Raw genomic sequence first — 25473 nt, 5'->3', positions numbered from 1 at the left:
CGCGTTTTATTGCAAACTAACGTATTTCCGAACGCAAGCTATCCGGCAAGCTACCCTGTCACAATGACACAAATGGGAAATATGAACGGGATTGTGTCACGTGAACAGAGTCGTGTTGCAGGGAGCAGCCTCGTTCTGAGCGGGGGCAACACCTAGGTAGCGAGAAAGGAAAAACAGGGAGACCGTGGGGTGGGTTTGTTAGCCTTGATGTTTTCCTTAAATGGACGAATTGTAACACGATTTTTATTATAGCAAGTATTTATTCTATACCAACACTGTACTGCGAAGATACAGGACACATTTTGGTTTGAGAAACACCTTGAACAAGTAAAATGTCACGGGGGGCATTGCAGCCGAGCCAGCAAAAGCTGGCAGAGAAATTTACCATCCTTAACGACAGGGGAATCGGGATGCTCACCCGGATCTATAACATCAAAAAGGTAACTAAGATATGTCTGTTACATTCTTCTTAAGTTCATAAATGTGTATATATATATGCATCCATTCTTAGGTAGTTAAATGGAAACCTGTGTTTGGTTCTAATAATATAACGTTACATGACTGGTGCAAAGCATCGGGAATGGTCAGGAATCATTGTGAAAGGCCTTAATGCTAGCTAGCCTGCTTGTAATGGTAGACAGACTGCTAGCTAATCGCCCTCCTCTTGTAGTAGTTACCTAGTTAGGCAGAAAGCTCGGGTGGGTGCATAGCCAGAAACGGCATAATGTACGGTCTACTATCTAGCTATCATTATAGATAATATGTCTGATTTCAAGAATCCACACATTAGTTAGCTAGCTAACTATGGTCAGCCCCCAAACCCTTCAATTGATTGTTGTTGAGTGTGATAAGTGAACGTGTTGATGACAGCAATTTAGGTAGCATGCTAGTAGTGATGGGGGGGTGTATTTTAGTCGATATCGTTTTGACTATCGCAATATGTTTAGAGCACTTATTTCCATGATTGATCAAAACCAGTTTCTCACGGCTCGCTCTTGTCCATCTGCAGCAGAGACGTGGTGAGCAATATATTTAGAACATCGAATCACATTGAAATCACAGTATCAAATCACAATACTGGGTGTGCAGCAAAGTAAAATACTGCAATGATAGACTACGGTATAAAACCCTCCATTTGGAGCGCTACTGGGTGTGCATGATTTTGATCTAATCTTTATCAAGGTCTTGTTGAGCAGCTGACTTTTTGTGTGTGTGGTGTTAGCGCAGGGCTTGAGCAAAAGCCTGTACACCCAGTATCTCTCCTGGATTGTTGGCCAGCATGCAACATTACAATTGCAACCAAATACTCTTTATTAATTAATTCCCTCATTCAATGATTCAGGTACCAAATGGCTAAGGTGGGCAACTTCTAAGCAAAGTAGTTAACGATTTGTTGTGTGCATTTTAAAGAGGTCCCTCCCAGTAAAATGTTTTTTTTTTCCCATTTCGAAATGTCCAAGAGAATCCGACATCCTCGCCTGACAAGGTCCTCTTGCTCCTAGGTCTGACACTGCGAGACTATATCACTCCCATTGATTCCTATTGGTGGCTAAAGTTAGCTGAACCTTATAGTAGCTGTTTAGAGAAAACGGCAGGTAGCCTAGTGGTCGGAGCGTTGGATTTATAACCGAAAGGTTGCAAGATCGAATCCCCAAGCTGACAAGGTACAAATCTGTCGTTCTGCCCCTGAACAGGCAGTTAACCCACTGTTCCTAGGCTGTCATTGAAAATAAGAATTTGTTCTTAACTGACTTGCCTAGTTAAATAAAGGTAAAATAAAACATGATGGATGGTGTTGTGCTGAAAATCTCCCCCTGACAGAATTCTCCCCCCCTTCTTGTTCTTCATTGCTGCGACTTGCTTGCCCGTTGAGATTTCTGCTCTTCACTCCGTTGTCAGTTTAGCCTACATCTCTCAAATCTTAGTAGCAGAAAGCATTTTTGTCTGCAGTTTTTGGTTTGGCTATTTGTTTCAATATGGCGCCCTGGGCGAACCCCCCCCATTCAGCGCCCGCACTAGGGGGCGCCACATGCTGCGCCCCGGCAAGATGCTGCCCGCACCTAAATCCGCTACTGATTTGTATTAGTCTATAAATGCATCTCTTTGCCAAAAATGGGGGGATCACACATGACAATTGTATTAATACATGCTAATAGTTAACTAGTGAGATAACCAGCCAAACTACACTATGTTTTGAATTGAATCAAGCTAGTTTGTTGTATTATTTGACCTGCTGCTGCAATGTCTCTCTCTCCTCTGGCAACGGCCCACTGGCACACACAGAGGTGATGCACACACCTGGACTTTTCCAGGATTTTCTTTGCTGACCAAACATTTGCTGTAACTGGGCAAGTAACTCACTAACTAGCAATGAATATCAACACGTGTGGCTTGGCACATTTTGATATAAAAAAATAAATGCATCTCTTGACTGCAGGATTGAAAGACTGCTAGTGCCTGTCAATGCAGGCCTACAATAATTGTACACTGATGCGCTCTGCAGAGATTGGGAGGACCGTGCGCAACACGGCACATCCGGAGAACATTTTGATCCGGTGCTGATCGGTGTAGCTTAATTGATATATTAATTAATATATTAATTGATATTAATTTGATATAGATTTTAACGTTATTTTTAAACCATTTTTTACTTGCCCGTATGGACAATCTATAATCTGCTTTTTAATTTATTTTGTATTTTTTACTTGCGAAGCGGACAAGCGTTAATGTCAAGCTCAATGATTCTTGAGGATATAACAACAACAAAAAACGAATGAGTTTAGTTCAACTCAACTGTTGTACCCTATCGGAACCCAACATATATAAGCTTGTTTTACTCCACTATTTGTAAGCAATGTAATTGTAAAGAAACACTGTAGGCCTATAGCCTCAACATGGTTAAAACTATAATTTTGATATCATGAATGGTCAAAGCTATGTCTATGAATTTGAGTGGTTACATACTGTATCTCATAGCACAAAACGTATAAGATCTCCTAAACCTGTGTGAAACGACAGACCTTATTTTCGGCATTTCCCCATTAAAAAAAAAAACATTAATTTCCCCATAAGCTTTGGCCAAAGAGCCATGGCGGAGTAGTGCCTACAAAAATATGCCATTACTATTGCTCTCTATTGAACGTCAGGAAATGCTATGGATTGTATCTGTAAAATCAAAACCAAAGTAACATATCAAATAGTAATTTGGCAGTCACTCAAGTAATCGAATACTAACGTTTATACGGATATCTAAATGGACGTGTCCATCCCTACGCAAACTGTACTGTTGGCTCTATTTTCCTTTCACATTGTTGTTTCCATCACAGTTCTAGCAACTATGGTGGATGTGTAACCAGGCAAGCCCAATACAGGCCTTACAGTTCAGCTTGGCTTGGTTTGGCTGTAGGGCTATAGTGTGAATGAGGCAAGGTGGCCTAGCCAGTCTCTGTCTTTCTGAACCATAGCGACAGGACTGTATCGGAGCCCAGTGTCTGTCATGTGATGCTTATATTCTATTCACTTTCCTGTCTGCAAGTGTAGGCCATAATCCAATTTACTGAGTCAGGCAAACTGTCTTCACACAATCATGCACTAGTTTTGCTAGGATACTTCAGTTGATGTCGGAAGTTTACATGCACCTTAGCCAAATAGATTTAAACTCAGTTTCACAAATCCTGACATTTAATCCTAGTAAAAATGCCCTGTCTTAGGTCAGTTGGGATCACCACTTTATTTTAAGAATGTGAAATGTCAGAATAACAGTAGAGAATTCTATATTTCAGAATTTCTTTCTTTCATCACATCCTACTGGGTCAGAAGTTTACATACACTCAATTAGAATTTGGTAGCATTGCTTAACTCAGGTCAAATGTTTCGGGTAGCCTTCCACAAGCTTCCCACGATAAGTTGGGTGAATTTTGTAACCGAGTCAGGTTTGTAGGCCTCCTTGAACACACACACTTTTTCAGTTCTGCCCACAAACTTTCTATTGGATTGAGGTCAGGGCTTTGTGATGGCAACTCCAATACCTAGACTTTGTTGTCCTTCAGCCATTTTGCCACAACTTTGGAAGTATGCTTGGGGTCATTGTCCATTTGGAAGACCCATTTGCGACCAAGCTTTAACTTCCTGATTGATGTCTTGATATGTTGCTTCAATATATCCACATAATTTCCCTGCGTCATGCAGCCATCTATTTTGTGAAGTGCACCAGTCCCTCCTGCAGCCAAGCACCCCCACAACATGACGTTGCCACCCCCGTGCTTCACGGTTGGGATGGTGTTCTTCGGCTTGCAAGCCTCCCCCTTTTTCCTCCAAACATAACGATGGTCATTGTGGCCAAACAGTTATATTTTTGTTTCATCAGACGAGAGGACATTTCTCCAAAAAGTACGATCTTTGTCCCCATGTGCAGTTGCAAACCGTAGTCTGTTTTTTATGGTGGTTTTGGAGCATAGGCTTCTTCCTTGCTGTCGATATATGACTCGATTTACTGTGGCTATAGATACTTTTGTACCTGTTTCCTCCAGCATCTTCACAAGGTCCTTTGCTGTTGTTCTGGGATTGATTTTACTTTTCACATCAAAGTATGTTCATCTCTAGGAGACAAAACGCATCTCCTTCCTGAGCGGTATGACAGCTGCGTGGTCCCATGGTGTTTATACTTGCATACTATTGTTTGTACAGATAAACGTGTTACCTTCAGGAGTGTTTCTGTGGTCTTGGTGGATTTCTTTTGATTTTCCCATGATGTCAAGCAAAGAGGCACTGAATTTGAAGGTAGGCCTTGAAATACATCCACAGGTACACATCCAATTGACTCAAATGATGTCAATTAGCCTATCAGAGGCTTGTAAAGCCATGACATCATTTTTCTGGAATTATCCAAGCTGTATAAAGGCACAGTCTACTTAGTGTATGTAAAGTTCTGACCCACTGACATTATGATACATTGAATTATATGTGAAATAATCTCTGTTAACAATTGTTGGAAAAATTGCTTGTGTCATGCACAAAGTAGATGTCCTAACCGACTTGCCAAAACTATAGTTTGTTAACAAGAAATTTGTGGAGTGGTTGAAACATTTAGGTTGGAGTCATTAAAACTAGTTTATGTAAACTTCAACTGACTTCAACTGTAGATGTGTGTGGTCACAAGAATTATATTATAAAGTCTGTCATGGCTAACTGCAATATTCGTGTATTGTTTTTTTTTTCTCTAGACTTGAGTGTCATTTGCAGTAAAGTCTAAGCAACAACTGACATTGGATTGCTTTCTTTACATTTTTCAGCTGAGAGTTAGGTTCACATGAACCACTTTTTATTTTACACACAGAGATTGATCATGTAGATCGTATTTCTGTTGTTTAATTAGTTAACCTGAATTTCCCCCTAGCAGGGAAAGTGATGCCTCTTTTGTCCCTTTCCATCCCTGATTTATGCTTCTCTTGCATGCTGTTCTTTCTGCTTATTCACCCTTACAACCCTCGAATCTCCAGTGTCCTCAGGAAGCCTATAGGCTAGACGGAGAGAAGCTTACAGAGCACCCCACTCCTGGAGGTCGAGGTTCTTATAATAGGGACAACGTAGACTACACCATAATTAATACCATCAGTATTGAATGAATGACAGTTTGGGACACTCACATAGGCCTAGATAAGAAGGTCCCCCCTATGTGGCATAACATAGGCCTAAGTCCTTGGCCTGTATAACTAACATATTAGAATGTAGAATTATCTCCAAAACCAGTTGTTTGCAATTAGATATGCATGTTAGTTACTGAAGAGCCTGTGTTGATGTATACCTTTCTCTCTTTCTGTTGCAATGCGCCTCCTCCAGCAAGGACAAGTTTGGAAGGTTTGCACAGCTTTTCGCCTTTCCCCAAATCTCAACCTTCCTTTCCTATCGCCTTCTACCTAGTCTCATTTTTCATGACCCTTCTCTATGTTAACCACAGTGCCTTAGCGCATAGTGTTGGTACAGCTGCTATAAGAGGTCTGTGTTGCCAAATCGGAGTGCTTTTGTTTCCCGTCTCATTGAGCAATTGCCAGAAAAATGGTCTTTAAAAGCAGAATTACAATAGAAATGCTTTTGATTGACAGCTACTGTGTTGCTGTGTGTTGAGAAACATGGTGTTTCGTGTTGTACTTTTCTCTCCCATTCTTAAATCCTTGCCCTTCAGTAGTTTTGTGTTGCAAACCACCAAGCCTATATGTGTAGTATAGTCTAGATACTTGCATGCCATTCCTGTTGTAGCTTTTTAACCTATTTGTTGAAAAAACAAACACGTAATGTCACTCTTTTAGACTTACAGGCTCTGTTTCGTCTCAGATCTTCGTATCGCCCCTCTTTCTCAAATGAAGACTGCCGTTATGTAGCTAGCAACATCATCCATACTAACTGCTACTATAGGCTAGGGTCCTCACAATAACAGTGTCATGATGCTGCTATGCAAAATGTTCTATTGGATTAAATCCTTTGATCCTTTTAAGCGCTTGCTGTGCTGTATCTTGGAAAATAAACAAATGTGACACTGGCTGACTACATAAGGCTGTTTGTTTCCAACATTAGGACTGTTTTCTTCAATAACGTAAAGCATGAAATGCACAGAGAAGTCCCAGTTAGATTATCACAGTTGGTGGTCCTCCCTTCTCTTGCTAGAACAAAAGCAGGACCTGTTGCCTGCCGACCCGGTAGCTACAAACCTAGAATCGCAATACTTGTCAGTGGCCAACAACTTGACTTTGAGCCATTTTGAGAGCATTAACCCCCACGTGGGGGAGTCAACAACAAAAAATGACAAGGGCATTTTCTTCGTACGTCCACGGATGAGCCAGTCACACTTCAAATGCAATGTAGGCTATGGGATGGTAGCTAGCTAAGTGTAGAGTTGCAATGCACACAACACTACATACTTCCAAGCTAGCTATAACCACTGTAGGTAGTATTGACACTATAATTAATCACAATGGTTGTTAGCTGCCAAGTTAGTGCAGTGTCCTTGGCTGGCTGGCTAGCTAGCTATGTTGAGCTAGCTAGTGAATATGTTATCGTTAGCCAAATGTTTAGCTAGCTAGCTATGGTCTGACACTGGCCGTATGGGATTATGGAGTGCGAATTAAATTGTTTCTTTGCCATCTTGCTAGGTAATCATCTAGCTGTGGCCATCTGGTTAGTGTCAACAAGGAAGGGCATGTTTTGTTTCTTTGCCATAATACTTCTGAATATTGGGAAACTGGTTTTATGACACCCCCACTGTAGGCAACACCAGGACAGCATTAGAATGCTTGACACCCCACAGAGCCTCGTTAACCAGTTCAACCAATTTATCCAATCACTGTTTTTAAGTGCAGAAAAAGAGCTTAATTGTCTAATTGAAAGCTTTTTAATACTTTTTATAGTTGTGTTATTGGCAGTTAATTGTTGACCAACGGTGATTGGCTTTATAGTGGATGAAGATACACAATAGCCTCTGTAGGTGACGTATCATTCTGTGTATTTTCATTTTGATGTGGCAAATTGTTTGCGTGCCCTAATGAGCTTGACCCTGATGTTTTGACTGCCCACCGTTTTCAAATACAAGCCTACTTCCTCCAACGATTTGTGGTATAGTATTACAGTTGGTGTCCCCACACACACACACACACACACCATAAGGTTTAGTAACTATCATTATTAACCTATGTGATGACAACACATGCATGCACAGCATCCTGTTCACCTTATGACACGTGTGCCCAAAATGCATGCTGCTTTACCACCATGTTAAAGGGGAAGTTGACCTAAAATCCAAAATGTCCCAAGTGATTCCATACATTGAAACTAGTTAGGTGGAGTCCTCCTTCTCCCCCTCTCTCCTTGCAGACTAGAACTGGAAAGCTGCTAAAACAGGTAATGTGATGTCTTTGTGCACTGCTAGCTCTGCTGTCAGTCACACATTTTTTGTTTTATTGAAAGCATATGAATTAGCAAAATATATATATATATATATATAAGTACTCTCAACTAACAATGTTACAGCCTGAATTTAAAATTGATTAAATTGCACACATTTAAAAACAATTGGCCTACACACAATATCACAATGTTACAGTAGAATTATGTTTTTCGAAACGTTTACAAATGATTTAAAATGAAATGCTGAAATGTCTTGAGTCTAAGCATGGCGCTTGTAACGCCAGGGTAGTGGGTTCGATTCCCGGGACCACCCATACGTAGAATGTATGCACACATGACTGTAAGTCGCTTTGGATAAAAGTGTCTGCTAAATGGCATATATTATTATTATTATATTAAGTTTTCAACCCCTTTTTTAAGGTGAGCCTAAATAAGTTCAGGAGTAAAAATTTGCATAACCAGTTTCATGGACATATGGCAATAATAGTGTTTAACCTTATCTATATACCCCACATGCAATTATCTGTAAGGTCCCTCGGTCGAGCAGTGAATTTCAAATACAGATTCAACTACAAAGACCAAGGTGGTTTTCTGATACTGCACAAAAAAGGGCACCTATTGGTAGATGGCTAAAATAAAAAGCAGACATTGAATATCCCATTGAGCATGGTAAAGTTATGAATTACACTCTGAATGGTGTAGCAATACACCCAGTCACTATGAAGATACGGGCGTCCTTCCTAACTCAGTTGCCGCATAGGAAGGAATTCACTTTTTGTCCTGAATGTAAAGTGTTATGTTTGGGGCAAATACAACACATTACTGAGTACCACTCCCCATATTTTCAAGCATAGTGGTGGCTGTGTCATGTTATGGGTATGCTTGTAATCTTTAAGGACTGGGGAGTTTTTCAGGATAATAAATAAACGGAATGGAGTTTAACACAGGCGGAATCGTAGCGGAAAACCTGGTTCACCTTTCAGCAGACAATAACCCTACGACACAAGGTCAAATCTACGCTGGAGTTCCTTACCAAGAAGACGGTGACAGTGACAGAGTTATAGTTTTGATGTACATCTACTTGAAGATCTATGGAAAGACCTGAAAATTGGTTATCAACAACCAATTTGACAGAGCTCGAAGAATTTTGAAAAGATAACGGGCAAATGTTACACAATGCAGGTGTGGAATGCTCTTTGAGATGTACACAGAAAGACTTGCGGCTGTAATCGCTGTCAAAGGTACTTTTACAAAGTATTGACTTGGGTGTAAATTAGATATTTCATGTGAGTTCTCAACAGTCAAATGCTCATCCCTAGTCTCATTCAGCATAGCTTTGAAGTGGGTCCTCTCCCATCCTTCGTGTTGAATACCGTCTGAGCCAAATATCCACTGCCTTAGGGGGTCTCCCCTGGTTTTCAGGAAGTGAAAGACTCCCAGGTATGTGCTGCTCCCAGACTGATTTGTTTGTCAGGTTAGGTACTGTGACTGCAAAAATAAAGAATATCCATGCAAATCGACCACAACTGGAATACAAAACATTCAAACATTGTTTAGTTACATATATAAATATTTAAACTAGTATACTACATAATGTTAGCAATGTGCATCATGAAAGTCTTTGTGTCTGCTTCATTCTGGAGCGATATCTTCAAACCAGGTCCTTTCTCAGGTCTCTCCTCTTGTAATGTTGGCTGGAAGATTATAGTAGGCTTGGGCAGGTGGGATTAAGGATTCTTGTAAATCACCGTTGGATGTTGTTACCACTCCAGCACCTGGTCAACCAGTTTCTCCCTGAACTGCAAAAGTTTTTTTGTTCATTTATTTAAAAAAAAATGTTTGGCCACCCACTGCTTGCACTTTTTTTTATTTAGGATCAAGTGTTTCTCACGTACACCATTAATGCAGAGGGCAGTTAGACATGTTTACATGGTACACACACAGACTTACTCTTAGTGATCATTTTTGTTTCACAAAATACCGGTAGCTTATGTTGTAAACAGGAAATATGGTACTTAATATTACTTCACGCATGTACATCACATAGCATAATATGATCTATTTTATAATAAAAATGCTTATATAAAGGTCTATCAAGTTATTCAAGTAGCTTGTTCCCTGTCCACATTTTCATTATTATATTCCAAATTAGTATCATGTGTATTGAAAAAGGAGTAACTTCTGCCCAAACATAAGTCAAGTGATTCCATGTTTACTAACCTATAAAGCATTTTTGTTATGGCCATTGTTCTTCATGTAAATTATATTGTTAGGATACTCATGGCCCCTATTGACAGGGGGAGGGAGTTACAGAGAAACAATAGAGCAGACTGGGAAATAATATACCCCAGGTGGTTCCTGCGGCCAGGTATTCCACACAAGGCTGTACAGTTGCCTGAAATGTTGTCATGAAAATAATCATGGCTAGCCAACACATTTGGAAAAGGTCTACTGGATATTTTCACACAACATCAACTCACATGGGTGCCGGAGGCGCTTGCTGTTGCTTAGTTGTTTGAAGACCGATCCATTGAGGCCAGAACCTGTGAGTGAGATGGGGATATTGACCTCAGTTATTTGTGGCACCATGGGACTTCATGATACATTTGCAATATTGTCTGTAGGAATGTTTACGTAGTATTTCCAGTTTTTATCGCTACTAGCCATCTTCTCCATCTGGCTATCTTTCAATGGAAAATAGTGAAACTTTGCCTTCTTCCCTAGATGTCTTATATAAAGTGCTTACCGTGTGGTGTCAAGCTCCAAATGAGTACATAAACAGTGCATTCGGAAATCATTCAGGCTCCTTGATGTTTTCCACATTTTGTTACGTTACAGCCTTATTCAAAGATGTATGAAATTATTATTTTCCTTTATCTACTCACAATACCTCAATGACGAAGCAAAACTTGTTTTTAAAATGTTTGTAAATGTTTTAATTATTAAAAATTGACATTTCACATTTAAATAAGTATTATGACCCTTTACCCAGTACTTTGGCAGCGATTACAGCCTCAAGTCTTCGTTGGGTATGATGCTACAAGCTTGGCACACCTGTATTTGGGGAGTTTCACCCATTCTTGTCTCCCGATCCTATCAAGCTCTGTCAGGTTGGATGGGGAGCTTTGCTGCAAAGCTATTTTCAGGTCTCTCCAGAGATGTCCGATGGGGTTCAAGTCTGGGTTCTGGCTGGGGCACTCCTGCGTTGTCTTGGCTGTATGCTTAGGGTCAATGTCTTGTTGGAAGGTGAAACCTTTTGCCCTAGTCTGAGGTCCTGAGCGCTCTAGCTTTCATCAAGGATCTCTCTGTACTTTGCTCTGTTCATCTTTCCCTCAACCGGACTATTCTCCCAGTCCCTGCCGCTGAAAAACATCCCCACAGCATGATGCTGCCACCACCATGCATCACCGTAGGGATGGTGCCAGGTTTCCTCCAGACATTATTCTTGGCATTCAGGCCAAAGAGTTCAATCTTGGTTTTATCAGACCAGAGCATCTTGTTTCTCAAGGTCTGAGAGTCCTTTAGGTGCCTTTTGGCAAACTCCAAGCAGGCTGTCATGCGCGTTTTACTGAGGAGTGGCTTACGTGTGGCCATTCTACCATAAAGAACTGATTGGTGGAGTGCTGCAGAAAAGGTTATCCTCGAAGGTTCTCCCATTTCCACAGAGGAACTCTCGAGCTCTATCAGAGTGACCATCGTGTTCTTGGTCACCTCCTCATTGACCAAGGCCCTTCTCCCCCCCGATTGCTTAGTGTGGCCAGGCAGCCAGCTCTAAGAGTCTTGGTGTCTCCAATCAAGTTGTAGAAACATCTCAAGGATGATCAATGGAAATAGGATGCACCTGAGCTCAATTTCAAGTCTCATAGCAAAGGGTCTGAATATTTATGTAAATAAAGTATTTCTGTTTTTTATTTAATACGTTTGCAAAAAAATCTAAACCTGTTTTTGCTTTGTCATAATGGGGTATTGTATGTAGATTGTTGAAGAACAACATTCATTTAATTCATTTTAGAATAAGGCTGTACCGCTAAAAAAGTTTGGGAAAAGGGAAGGGGTCTGAATACTTTCTGAATGCACTGTGCATCAGTTTGCCCCACGAGCGCACATGCACCATTTTTACCCATCTCTGCTGTTGCAGTCAGCCACATAAAACATCTGATTATTTTAGATAAATATTTAAAGTGGAAAAGTATACATTTCCTGACTCAAAACTGATACTACTTTTGATCAAAGTAGCTCAGCCGAAAGGCGTCAGTTTCTTTGTTTTCATTGAACACGCCATACAAATAAAGGCATTTTAATTCATTATAAACTCAGCAAAAAAGAAACCTCCTCTCACTGTCAACTGTTTATTTTCAGCAAACTTAACATGTGTAAATATTTATATGAACATAAGATTCAACAACTGAGACTAATTGAACAAGTTCCACAGACATGTGACTAACAAATTGAATAATGTGTCCCTGAACAAAGGGGGAGGGGGTCAAAATCAAAAGTAACACTCAGTATCTGGTGTGGCCACCAGCTGCATCTCCTCCATATGGACTGCACCAGATTTGCCAGTTCTTGCTGTGAGATGTTACCCCACACCCAAGTTCCCTGACATTTTTCGGGGGATGGCCCTAGTCCTCACCCTCCGATCCAACAGGTCCCAGACTTGCTCAATGGGATTGAGATCCGGGCGCTTCGCTGGCCATGGCAGAACACTGACATTCCTGTCCTGCAGGAAATCACACACAGAACGGGCAGTATGGCTGGTGGCATTGTCATTCTGGAGGGTCATGTCAGGATGAGCCTGCAGGAAGAGTACCACATGCGGGAGGAGGATGTCTTCTCTGTAACGACCAATGTTGAGATTGCCTGCAATGACGACAAGCTCAGTCTGATGATGCTGTGACACACCGCCCCAGACCATGACAGGCCCTCCACCTCCAAATCGATCCCGCTCCATAGTACAGGCCTCTGTATAACGGTCATTCCTTCGATGATAAACGCGAATCCGACCATCACCCCTGCGGCGTTCTTGCCGGTGATGTCTGGTGAGGACCTGCCTTACAACATGCCTACAGGCCCTCAGTCCAGCCTCTCTGTCCGCAATAGGCTGAGTTTGAGCACTGATGGAGGGATGGTGCGTTCCTGATGGAACTTGGGCAGTTGTTGCATCCTGTACATGTCCCGCAGGTGTGATGTTTGGATGTACCGATCCTGTGCAGGTGTTGTTAAACATGGTCTGCCACTGCGAGGACGATCAGCTGTCCATCCTGTCTCGCTGTAGCACTTTCTTAGGTGTCTCACAGTACGGACATAGCAATTTATTGCCCTGGCCACATCTGCAGTCCTCATGCCTCCTTGCAGCATGCCTAAGGCACGTTCACGCAGATGAGCAGAGCATCTTTCTTATGGTGTTTTTCAGAGTCAGTAGAAAGGCCTCCTTAGTGTCCTAAGTTTTCATAACTGTGACCTTAATTGCCTACTGTCTGTAAGCTGTTGGTGTCTTAACGACCGTTCCACAGGTGCTTATTCATATTTTTTTATGGTTAATTGAACAAACATGTGAAACCATGTTTAAACCCTTTACAATGAAGATCTGTGAAGTTATTTGGATTTTTACAAATGATTTTTGTAAGACCGGGTCCTGAAAAAGGGCTGTTTCTTTTTATGAATGTGATAAATTGAAGGCATACGGCTAAATAGGTTAACAAAGAATTTGTCTACAATACGTCTTTGAATGACAACGGAGCAGAGCTAGTAGTTTCCAAAGAAACGTGAGGAATCACGTGACCCGTTTTTGCAGCTTTCCTGTTCTAGACTGTAGGGAGAAAGGGGGTGAAGTCTTAACTCCACCTAACTAGTTTCAATGTATGGAATTACTTGGTAAATGTTTTATTTTAGGTGTACTTCCCCTTTAAGAACAATCTCTTTTGTAGAGAACTGCCCAATGAAAAACTTATCATAATTTAAAACAAAAAACTGCATTTAACCTATTGGTTCTAGATGGCATTTTTAAATGACGAGACCTAAACAGGAGACCTTGTGCAGAATGTTTTGTTCTCGTTTCTCTCTCTGCTCACTCCATTTCTCAGCAAAAATGAAACCATTTTCACTCTGCCTGTTCATCCTGTCAATCATGAACTTAATTAACAACCTTCTTATTTGACTAACAATGCTGCTCAATGAGAATCAGCCAGTATTCAAAAGATGACTCTGCTGTAGCATCTTTCTGTTCTCTTCCCTCTCCACTTTAGGCATGCGGCGACCCCAAAGCAAAGCCGTCATACCTGGTGGACAAAAACTTGGAGTCGGTGGTTAAGTTTATCGTACGGAAATTCCCTGCAATAGAGACGCGAAACAATAATGTAAGTTTATTCAAAATGGCCTTATGCAGTAGGATATTGCATTAATGTTATTGATTTTTGTCTGTGAGTGTTCGAGAGGCAGTAACTGCCATGCAGTCGGTTGGTAGAGCATGGCGCTTGTAACGCCAGGGTAGTGGGTTCGATTCCCACAGATGAACAGTATGAACATGTATCCCCTCACTACTGTAAGTCGCTCTGGATACGATAGTCTTCTTAATGACTAAATTGTAAATTAAATATGCTGAGTGTAGAAAACATTAAGAACACCTTCTTGATACACTCAGGAAACTGTTGACTGTGAAACCCAGTAGCGTTGCAGTTCTTGAGACAAACTGGTCTGCGTGGCACCTACTACCATACCCCGTTCACCCTCTGAATGGCACACATTACACAATCCATGTCTCAATTGTCGCGCGGCTTAAAAATATATTTTTTTAACCCGTCTCCTCACCTGGGCTCCCAAGTGGCACAGCAGTCTAAGGCACTGCATCTCGGTGCTTGAGGCGTCACTACATCTCGGTGCTTGAGGTGTCACTACAGACACCCTGGTTTGATTCCAGGGTGTATCACACGCGGCCGTGATTGGGAGTCCCATAGTGCGGCGCACAATTGGCTCAGTGTAGGCCGTCATTGTAATTAAGAATTTGTTCTTAACTGACTTGCCTAGTTAAATACATTTCAAAAATACATCTACACTGATTTGAAGTGGGTTTAAGTGACATCAATAAGGGATCATATCTTTCACCTGGATTCACCTGGTCAGTCTGTCATGGAAAGAGCATGTGTTCATAATGTTTTGTATGCTCAGTGTATATACATTATATTATATTATTTTAGACATGGCGTCGCCGGACATTATCTTTCATCATTTAAAAATGGTAACTTCTAAATGTATGATCACATAGTCATACCGTATGTACAGTATGTGTACTGTACATTTGTGTTGTCATATGCTACTTTCTTACTATTTGCTTTTGCTGTGTTTGTGTGAAATGTGTAGCTAACTGCCTATTGGAATAACTTTGAGCTTAATTATATTTAGCTGTGTCATTATGTCCCTTAAGTTTTTTTTCTTTGTTTGTTTTTGTTTAATGTTTTGCATGCTTAATGTGGCTTTTTTCTGGATAGTCCTTTTTGGTAATTTTGTACTATTTGTAGTGCCATTTTGCTTAGCTTTGCTTAGTCTGCCTTTTTGTAGTGGAAGAGTTTTAGTTTTCATCTAGCCTATTGCTTCTTATCCTGATAGATAAGTTTCATTTTACCCACCCCATCTAGGTTATGGGGGAAATCGGTTTAATTCTGCTTCAGCTCTTGGATTACTTCGTATAGCCTAGTAATGCATCTTGACAACTAGGTTATCTGGTCATTAAACCATTCTATTTGAATACTCTGTCATTATTCTTACCAATTAGACTATACATTTATCGTACAAGCTAGGCATATATGGCTGGGTTTACACAGTTTGCCCAGTTCTGATATTTTTGGCAAAGGATCTGATTGGTCAAAAGTGGGGAGAAAAAAATATTAGTTGAGCTGCCTGTGTAAACACTGCGTATCAGTGGGGAAACAACTTGTTCTTGCTAATTTGTCTTGAAAAGATGTAAAAGCCTTTACCCTCATGCTATTCAATTCTGAGGCAATGTTATGTCAGAACTGGTTGGTCCAGCTAAAAAAAAATCAAATATCGAATTGTTTGGTTGAGAATTTGATTGGAGCATTATTCACGTGAAAATGTAATAACTTAAGACTATTTCCATTTTCGCAGGAGAGAAACGTTTTTTGAGTTAATAATAGACAATATTTGTATTGTTGGTCTTCCATGAATTGTAATATAGGGCATGGGTAATCTGGTTAACCTAACCGCCTGAAATGACTTACTAACTTCAGAACTTATTAACATTTTACTGACATACAAGACAGTCCTATAATATATGTAAGAAAATACAATTAATAATTTTATATAGCTAATGCTAGAGCTGATTTAGGTAAACATAGCTAGACCAATATTTAGTCTCAATTTGGCAATAAAGCATAGCTCATGGTAATTGTCATACATACCACAACTACAAACCATACTGGATAACGGCCTCCTGAGTGTGGCAGTGGTCGAAGGCAGTGCCGCTAGAGATTCTGGGTTCGAGTCCAGGCTCTGTCGCAGCTGGCCGTGACCGGGAGACCCATGGGGCGGCGCACAATGGGCCCGACGTCGTCTGGGTTAGGGGAGGGTTTGGCCGGCAGGGATGTCCTTGTTCCATCACGCTCTAGCGACTCCTGTGGCGGGCCGGGCGCAGTGGGCGCTGACACATCGGTGCGGCTGGCTTCCGGGTTCAGTGGGCATTGTGTCAAGAAGCAGTGTGGCTTGGTTGGGTTGTGTTTTGGAGGACGCACGGCTCTCAACCTTCGCCTCTCCCGAGTCCGTACGGGAGTTGCAGCGATGAGACAAAACTGTAATTACCAATTGGATACCACGAAATTGGCTAATAATTAAAAAAGGATAATGATAATTTACTAAATTAAATACTGGATCGTCACTCGGTACCTAAGGGTTCCCTACAATGCATGTTTGTCAAAGTCATTAGCTAATAACATCTGGAGACTGGTGTAGTGAAACAATCTAAACTTTAACACTGACAAATGGTTTACTCAAGAAGTGAAAGGTTATTGGCCAAATTCAAAAGTTAAATATGCAATGAAATATAGAAAATAATAGTGCCATAAAACGTCAACCATCAAACCAGGAGAATGACATGGTGTGTGACTGCTGGTGAAAGAAGTGAACCTTACAGATAAGTTTGACATGCTCCTTGAGAGACCTAACAAATTGTTTATTCTACATTTACAGCAACAGCTTACACAGCTTCAAAAAGAAAAGTCTGAAATACTAAAGAATCTATCTCTATATTACTTCACATTTGTGGATGTCATGGAATTCAAGGTAAGGGTTTTTATATTTTTTTACTCAATGTTAAACTACTTTAATAGGTATATTCATGTAATAATAAGCATAATGTAACATGCTTTTTATATATATTTATTTTATTTGACCCTTTCTTAACTAGGCAAGTCATTTAAGAACAAGTTCTTATTTTCAATGACGGCCTAGGAACAGTGGGTTAACTGCCTGTTCAGGGGCAGAACGACAGATTTTTACCTTGTCGGCTCGGGGATTCGATCTTGCAACCTTTCGGTTACAAATCCAACGCTCATAGATGTGTATATAGCTGTGTTAATTAGGTTAGATCAATGTCTGAGTAGCCATTTCTTCATTACTCTGAATAGTGGTAGGAAAATACTGCACCTGTACAATCATATACGATTTCGCTATGTTGTACCTATACAATCCAGACATGAGTGTTTTGTATTTCTTCTAGGACAATGTTTCTGAATTGCTGAACACTATTGACGCTTGCCAGGTTTTCTTTGATGTTGTAAGTATTAATCTTTCCACAATTCCCCTTACTTGGTATACAAATAAATGTTTTTCAAATCTCCTCAGATTATACCTTTTCTATAATTCTAATCAAAGCTAACTGGAGTTTCTCTTTCTGTCTTCATAGACGGTTAACTTTGATCTCACCAAGAACTACCTTGACTTAGTTGTCACCTACACTACACTAATGATGCTGCTGTCCCGTATTGAAGAGCGGAAAGCAATCATTGGACTCTACAACTACGCCCATGAAATGACACACGGGGCCAGGTACAGCTAGAGCTATGAGCAGGACTATCCTCTGAAATGTATTATGTGATGTCTTTTGACTGTTTTCCCCCTTCTCCTCTGCAAACAGTGACAGGGAATACCCAAGGCTGGGCCAAATGATCGTGGACTATGAGAATCCTCTGAAAAAGATGATGGAAGAGTTTGTCCCTCATGGGAAGGTGAGACACTAGACATCTGTGAATATATTCCTCAGTAACACTAATATACAAATGAAAAATAGATGGCACTGTTTTACATACACAGCACAGATAGCACCATGTAAGAAATGTCCACAATTTTCTATTAACTACCAAGTAAATACCTATAGAAATGATTATGCACCCAGAAATGCCTCCAATTGATCTTCTTCTCTTTCTGTTCTGATGGCGATAGTCTTTGTCAGACGCACTCATCTCGCTGCAGATGGTCTACCCCAGGAGGAACCTGTCCGCTGACCAGTGGAGGAACGCCCAGCTTCTGAGCCTGATTAGCGCCCCCAGTACCATGCTCAACCCGGCCCAGTCAGACACAGTCAGTGCCTACTGCCCAGTCACTTTCCTAAGCCCCTACTACTACTACTACTAAACTGCTACTAAACCCACCTTCACACCAATCAGTTAACACCTCTCACCCATCCAACACCTTATCTTGTTGACATGCGCCATGTGTTCTCCCATTTATTCTACTCATTTTGTAAATGTAATAGCCAGCTCTGCCATTTGGAAAATTGTGTTAGATGTTACAAGCTGTTTTTAAAGTCCACATTATTAGCATGCCAATATTATATTTTCAGTTACTTAACTTAATCTGTGAATACATCGTGACAAATTTCTGTTCTCTGTTACAGATGCCATGTGAATACCTCTCCTTAGACTGTATGGAGAAATGGATTGTGTGTAAGTTTACTGCTCAAGTTATTGTGTTAATTTTTTTTTTTCCAAATTGGTCAGGGAGGATTCCTTTTGGCCTTATGCTTAGTGTCTGCACTGAGATTGGATGGTTGGGGGTTCGATCCCTGGTCAAGTCATACCGAAACATGGGACTTCATGCCCCTGCTTGGCACTCCTCAATAAGGAGATTGATTGGGGGTAAGGCCCTGCAACAGATTACTGTACTATCCAGGGGGTTTACTTGTACATCAATCTGCCTCGCGCTAAATTAACAGGAGTTAGGCTCTTGCCCCTAAGGATTTACTTTTCCAAGGATTGCTTACTTAAAACTAGATCCGGCTCCAAAATCTTGTTTTATAACAGTCACAAGAAATATCAAAATGCTTCAGGTGGGTCTCAGTGGGAAAGAAAATCAAAGTTTATTTATCACGTGCGCCGAATACAACAGGTCATAGACCTTACATTGAAATGCTTACTTACAGGCTCTAACCAATAGTGCCAAAAAAACGTGTGTGGGTGGGTGTGTGGATGGGTGTAAGTAAAGAAATAAAACGACAGTAAAAAGACATTTGAAAATAAGAGTTGCAAGGTTATATATAGACACCGGTTAGTCAGGCTTATTGAGGTAGTATGTACATGTAGGTATGGTTAAAGTGACTATGCATATATATATGCACTATTGGTTAGAGCCTGTAAGTAAACATTTCACTGTAAGGTCTATCTATACCTGTTGTATTTGGCGCACGTGACCAATAAACTGGGACGCAATGCAGATAGCCCGGTTAGCCAATGTGCGGGAGCACTGGTTGGTCGGGCCAATTGAGATAGTATGTACATGAATGTATAGTTAAAGTGACTATGCATATAAGATAAACAGAGAGTAGCAGCAGCGTAAAAGAGGGGTTTTGGGGAGGGGGCACAAGAGTGCAAATAGTCCGGGTAACCGTTTGGTTACCTGTTTAGGAGTCTTATGGCTTGGAGGGAAAATCTGTTGAGAAGCCTTTTTGTCCTAGACTTGGCACTCCGGTACCGCTTGCCATGCGGTAGTAGAGAGAACAGTCTATGACTGGGATGGCTGGGGTCTTTGGACAATTTTTAGGGCCTTTCTCTGGCACCGCCTGGTGTAGAGGTCCTGGATGGCGGTCAGCTTTGCCCCAGTGATGTACTGGGCCATGCGCACTACACTCTGAAGTGCCTTGCGGTCAGAGGCCGAGCAATTGCCGTACCAGGCGGTGATGCAACCGGTCAGGATGCTCTCGATATTGCAGCTGTAGAACCTTTTGAGGATTTCAGGACCCACGCCAAATCTTTTTAGTTTCCTGAGGGGGAATAGGCTGTGTCGTGGCCTCTTCCCGACTGTCTTGGTGTGTTTGGACCATTCTAGTTTGTTGTTGATGTGGACGCCAAGGAACATGAAGCTCTCAACCTGCTCCACTACAGCCCCGTCTTTGAGAATGGGGACGTGCTCGGTGCTCCTTTTCCTGTAGTCCACAATCATCTACTTAGTTTTGGTTACGTTGAGGGATATGCTGTTATTCTGGCACCACCCGGCCAGGACCACCTCCCTATAGGCTGTCTCGTCGTTGTCGGTGATCAGGCCTACCACTGTTGTGTCATCTGCAAACTTAATGATGGTGTTGGAGTTGTGCCTGGCCATGCAGTCGTGGGTGAACAGGGAGTACAGGAGGGGACTGCGCACGCACCCCTGGGGAGCTCCAGTGTTGAGGATGTGTGGCAGATGTGTTGCTGCCTACCGTCACCACCTGGGGGCGGCCCGTCAGGAAGTCCATGATCCAGTTGCAGAGGGAGGAGTTTGGTCCCAGGATCCTTAGCTTAGTGATGAGCTTTGAGGGTACTATGATTTTGAACGCTGAGCTGTAGTCAATGAATAACATTCTCACATAGGTGTTAATTTTGTCCAGGTGGGAATGGGCAGTGTGGAGTGCAATAGAGATTGCATCATCTGTGGATCTGTTTGGGCGGTAAGCAAATTGGAGTGGGTCTAGGGTTTCTGGGATTATGGTGTTGATGTGAGCCATTACCAGCATTTCAAAGCACTTCATGGCTACGTACGTGAGTGCTATGGGTCTGTAGTCATTTGCCTTTGTGTTCTTGGGCACAGGGACCATGGAGGTTTGCTTGAAACATGTTGGTATTACAGAGTCAGTCAGCGACATGTTGAAAATCTCAGTGAAGACACCTGCCAGTTGGTCAGCACATGCCCGGAGCGCACGTTCTGATAACCCGTCTGGCCCCGCAGCCTTGTGTATGTTGACCTGTTTAACGGTCTTACTCACGTTGGCTACGGAGAGCGTTATCACAGTCATCCGGAACAGTTGATGATCTCATGCATGCCTCAGTGTTGCTGGCCTCGTTACGAGCATAGAAGTGATTTAGCTCGTCTGGTAGGGACTGGGCAGCTTGCGGCTGTGCCTCCCTTTGTAGTCTGTAATAGTTTGCAATCCCTGCCACATAAGACGAGCATCGGAGCCGGTGTAGTATGATTCAATCTTAGCCCAGTATTGACGCTTTGCCTGTTTGATGGTTCGTCGCAGGACATAGTGGGATTTCTTATAAGCTTCTGGGTTAGAGTCCCACACCTTGAAAGCGGCAGCTCTACTCTTTAGCTCAGTGCGAATGTTGCCTGTAATCCATGGTTTCTGGTTGGGGTTGTGTACGTACAGTCACTGTGGGGACTACGTCCTCAATGCACTTATTGATAAAGCCAGTGACTGAACAAAAAGGGGAATCAATGTTACTATATTTGCAATTGTAGAGCAGCATTCAGCAGTTTTTACAGTACTAACCCGTCCCTCCACTAGTCGGGTTCGTCCTGTGCCACGCGGTGCTGAATACTGACCCAGCAGCGCTGAGCCTGTGGAAGCTGGCCCTCCAGAGCAGCACCTGCCTCTGTCTCTTCAGGGATGAGGTCTTTCACATCCACAAGGCCTGTGAGGACCTGTTCGTCAACATCCGAGGGTAAGCCAACACACCACCCTCAGTCCACTCAGAATACACCACTCTCGGTGCCTTTCTTATGAGGAGCTGCAGGAGGATTCACGAAGTAGAGTCATGGCCAAAAGTTTTGAGAATGACACAAATATTAATTTCCACAAAGTTTTCTGCTTCAGTGTCTTTAAATATTTTTGGCAAATGTTACTATGGAGTACTGAAGTATAATTACAAGCATTTCATAAGTGTCAAAGGCTTTTATTGACAATTACATGAAGTTGATGCAAAGAGTCAATATTTGCAGTGTTGACCCTTCTTTTTCAAGACCTCTGCAATCTGCCCTGGCATGCTCTCAATTAACTTCTGGGTCACATCCTGACTGATGGCAGCCCATTCTTGCATAATCAATGCTTGGGGGTTTGTCAGAATTTGTGGGTTTTTGTTTGTCCACCCCACCTGCCTCTTGAGGATTGACCACAAGTTCTCAATGGGATTAAGGTCTGGGGAGATTCCTGGCCATGGACCCAAAATATCTATGTTTTGTTCCCCGAGCCACTTAGTTATCACTTTTGCCTTATGGCAAGGTGCTCCATCATGCTGGAAAAGGCGTTGTTCGTCACCAAACTATTCCTGGATGGTTGGGAGAAGTTGCTACCATTCTTTATTTATGTCTGTGTTCTCAGGCAAATTTGTGAGCGAGTCCACTCCCTTGTCTGAGAAGCAACCCCACACATGAATGGTCTCAGGATGCTTTACTGTTGTCATGAGACAGGACTGATGGTTGTGCTCACCTTGTCTTCTCCGGACAAGCTTTTTTCCGGATGCCCCAAACAATCGGAAAGGCGCTTCATCAGAGAAAATGACTTTACCCCAGTCCTCAGCAGTCCAATCCCTGTACCTTTTGCAGAATATCAGCCTGTCCCTGATGTTTTTCCTGGAGAGAAATGGCTTCTTTGCTGCCCTTCTTGACACCAGGCCATCCTCTAAAAGTATTCGCCTCACTGTGCGTGCAGATGTACTCACACCTGCCTGCTGCCATCCCTGAGCAAGCTCTGTACTGGTGGTGCCCCGATCCCGCAGCTGAATCAACTTTAGGAGACGGTCCTGGCGCTTGCTGGACTTTCTTGGGCGCCCTGAAGCCTTCTTCACAACAATTGACCCGCTCTCCTTGATGTTCTTGATGATCCGATAAATGGTTGATTTAGGTGCAATCTTACTGGCAGTAATATCCTTGCCTGTGAAGCCATTTTTTGCAAAGCAATGATGACGGCACGTGTTTCCTTGCAGGTAACCATGACTGACAGAGGAAGAACAATGATTCCAAGCACCACCGTCCCTTTGAAGCTTCCTGTCTGTTATTCAAACTCAATCAGCATGACAGAGTGATCTCCAGCCTTGTCGTCAACACTCACACCTGTGTTAACGAGAGAATCACTGACATGATGTCAACTGTCCTTTTGTGGCAGGGCTGAAATGCAGCGGAAATGTTTTTGGGGGATTCAGTTCATTTGCATACCAAAGAGGGACTTTGCAATTAATTGCAATTCATCTGATCACTCTTCATAACATTCTGGAGTATATGCAAATTGCCATCATACAAACTGAGGCAACAGACTTTGTGTAAATGTATATTTGTCATTCTCAACTTTTGGCCACAAATGTATGTCTTGTAATTGTTTTGTTTTATAGGACTGATACAAGTAGTAAATACATTTGAAACACTTCAATTATTTTTTGTGTTTTGTTCATGCTGAATTTGAAGTATCATTCCAAAGTCATCTGTACCACGTTATTATACTATTTTCACTTTTCATTTAAGTTAAGTTTAATTTTAGTTTTCAGTCCTGTTTGTTAGTTTTGATTATTTTTTTTATGCGGTTTCATTTTTTTTGTCGTTTTAGGTTAAGTTTTAGTTAAATGACGTTCCGCTAATAAATGCTTCATAAAGCATTCATAATGCCTTCATAAGCACGACATGTGTTTCAAAATATCTATAATCACTTTTCATTCTTTACAAAGGGTTCATAAATCTGGCATAACTGACATTCACCATTGTCAAATATGACATATGTGTAGAATATGATAAACATTTGCTTTATGAAGGGTGACAGGTTGGGTCGGTAAGAATACGCTCTAAAGTCAAATCAAATTCAAATCAAATTTTATTGGTCACAAATATTTAGCAGATGTTATTGTGGGTGTAACGAAATGCTTGTGAAGTCATGTTAGTCACATTACACATAATCTGGTTCCCAGACATTTCCTCTCAAATCAAACTTGGCCTTCATTAGTTTATAATTTGCAATTTTAAGAAGATAAATTGTGGAAATGGGTGGGGTTTAACCATAATTGTTACTTTATGGTGTTACTAGTGACGATGACAAATACTTTTCTCAGTAAGGTCACTCCTATAGAATTCTATGGTCACTTCCACAAAGACCAGCTTTGAATGGTTGATATCTCAGGCTTACAGTGGGGCAAAAAAATATTTAGTCAGCCACCAATTGGCTGACTAAGATATATATATATATATATATTCACTATAAGAAATGCATAATCACCACGTGCTGAAAACGTTCTAACCAAACCACACTGCAGGGCATGCACACTGAATATAAGGGAAACTACACTCAACTACACTCAAATCAAATTAAAAAAAATATTTCACCTCTTAAGCATTGTTGTGAATACATAAAATGAAATGTGTTTATATTTAAAAAGTGTTGCCAAATGGGGGAAAAACCTGAAAAAATGGGGTAAATCCAAAACCTGGAAAAACCCAACTGAGAAAATGTACTTTGGGGGAAAAAAACAGACTTTCAAAGGCCTCACAAGTCTTTTGCTGTGTATGTGCTGTCATCCTGCAGCACGGCTTTTTGGGGGAAAGTTGAGGTCAGCTCCAATATTGATTATGCACCCAAGAGGGAAAGAAGCTGGGCCACCCAAGAAATGTTTAAGAGTAATAATAAAATATATAACATTTAGCCGGCGCTTTTATCCAAAGCCACTTAGCCATGGGTGAATACATTTTTAAACTTATGGCTGGTCCCGGGAATCGAACACACTGTCCTGGCGTTTGCAATGTCACCACCAAGATACATGAGATGCTTATAAATGCTTTGTGAAGCCTCAATTTAATATGATTCATAAGGCCTTTCTTAAGCAGTACTTTTGCCACCCTTTATAAAGCACAGGTTTCTGTCATATTTGACACTGGGTAACGTCACACTGTTATGCCACATTTATGAACCCTTTTATAAAACATGACACAGTTATAGATGATTTGTAACACATTGACGTAGTGTTTATGAAGCCGTTATCAGCTGCATTTAAAGTGGAACCAGAATGGTCAACTAAAACACAACGTTAAATTGTGACAAAAGATGACGTTGATAGAACATTGATTCAACGTGTTTTTTCCTGGTGGGTTGATCATATGTCATCAAACTAGCACAAATGACAGGACTGTTGAATTCTAAGTCAAGTGTCAAATCACTGCTGTGTAAATCTCGCTTTTTTGAAAGCTCAGTGTGGAAAGACCGCTAGCTGCAACTTTGAACTCCGGCATTAGTTTCAAGGGCAGAGTGTATTTTTGATCTTAGCTGAGTAACTAGTCCATGTAAGGACCCAAGTACCTTTGCAAAGAGAGAGACGTAATAAATGAATTCAGACACATGTT

General features: G+C 41.5%; 1 protein-coding gene across 1 annotated transcript in view; it reads left to right on the top strand.

The window, feature by feature from the left end:
- The first annotated feature begins 49 nt into the window (after positions 1-49).
- The window catches only part of LOC118370105 (nck-associated protein 1-like), a 53326-nt gene continuing 27902 nt past the window's right edge, over positions 50-25473 (top strand). The window contains exons 1-9 of the mRNA XM_035754904.2: positions 50-440; positions 14142-14252; positions 17095-17187; positions 17624-17680; positions 17810-17952; positions 18041-18131; positions 18346-18483; positions 18800-18848; positions 21665-21821. Coding sequence (XP_035610797.1) covers positions 333-440; positions 14142-14252; positions 17095-17187; positions 17624-17680; positions 17810-17952; positions 18041-18131; positions 18346-18483; positions 18800-18848; positions 21665-21821 — 947 coding nt within the window. The 5' untranslated portion in view covers positions 50-332. The remainder of the gene's footprint in view (positions 441-14141; positions 14253-17094; positions 17188-17623; positions 17681-17809; positions 17953-18040; positions 18132-18345; positions 18484-18799; positions 18849-21664; positions 21822-25473) is intronic.

The sequence above is a fragment of the Oncorhynchus keta genome, chromosome 37 (assembly GCF_023373465.1).
Source record: "Oncorhynchus keta strain PuntledgeMale-10-30-2019 chromosome 37, Oket_V2, whole genome shotgun sequence".
In the NCBI taxonomy this organism is placed as follows: domain Eukaryota; kingdom Metazoa; phylum Chordata; class Actinopteri; order Salmoniformes; family Salmonidae; genus Oncorhynchus; species Oncorhynchus keta.
The sequence above is the reverse complement of the archived record's forward strand: the minus strand, read 5'-3'. Positions and strand labels throughout refer to the sequence as shown.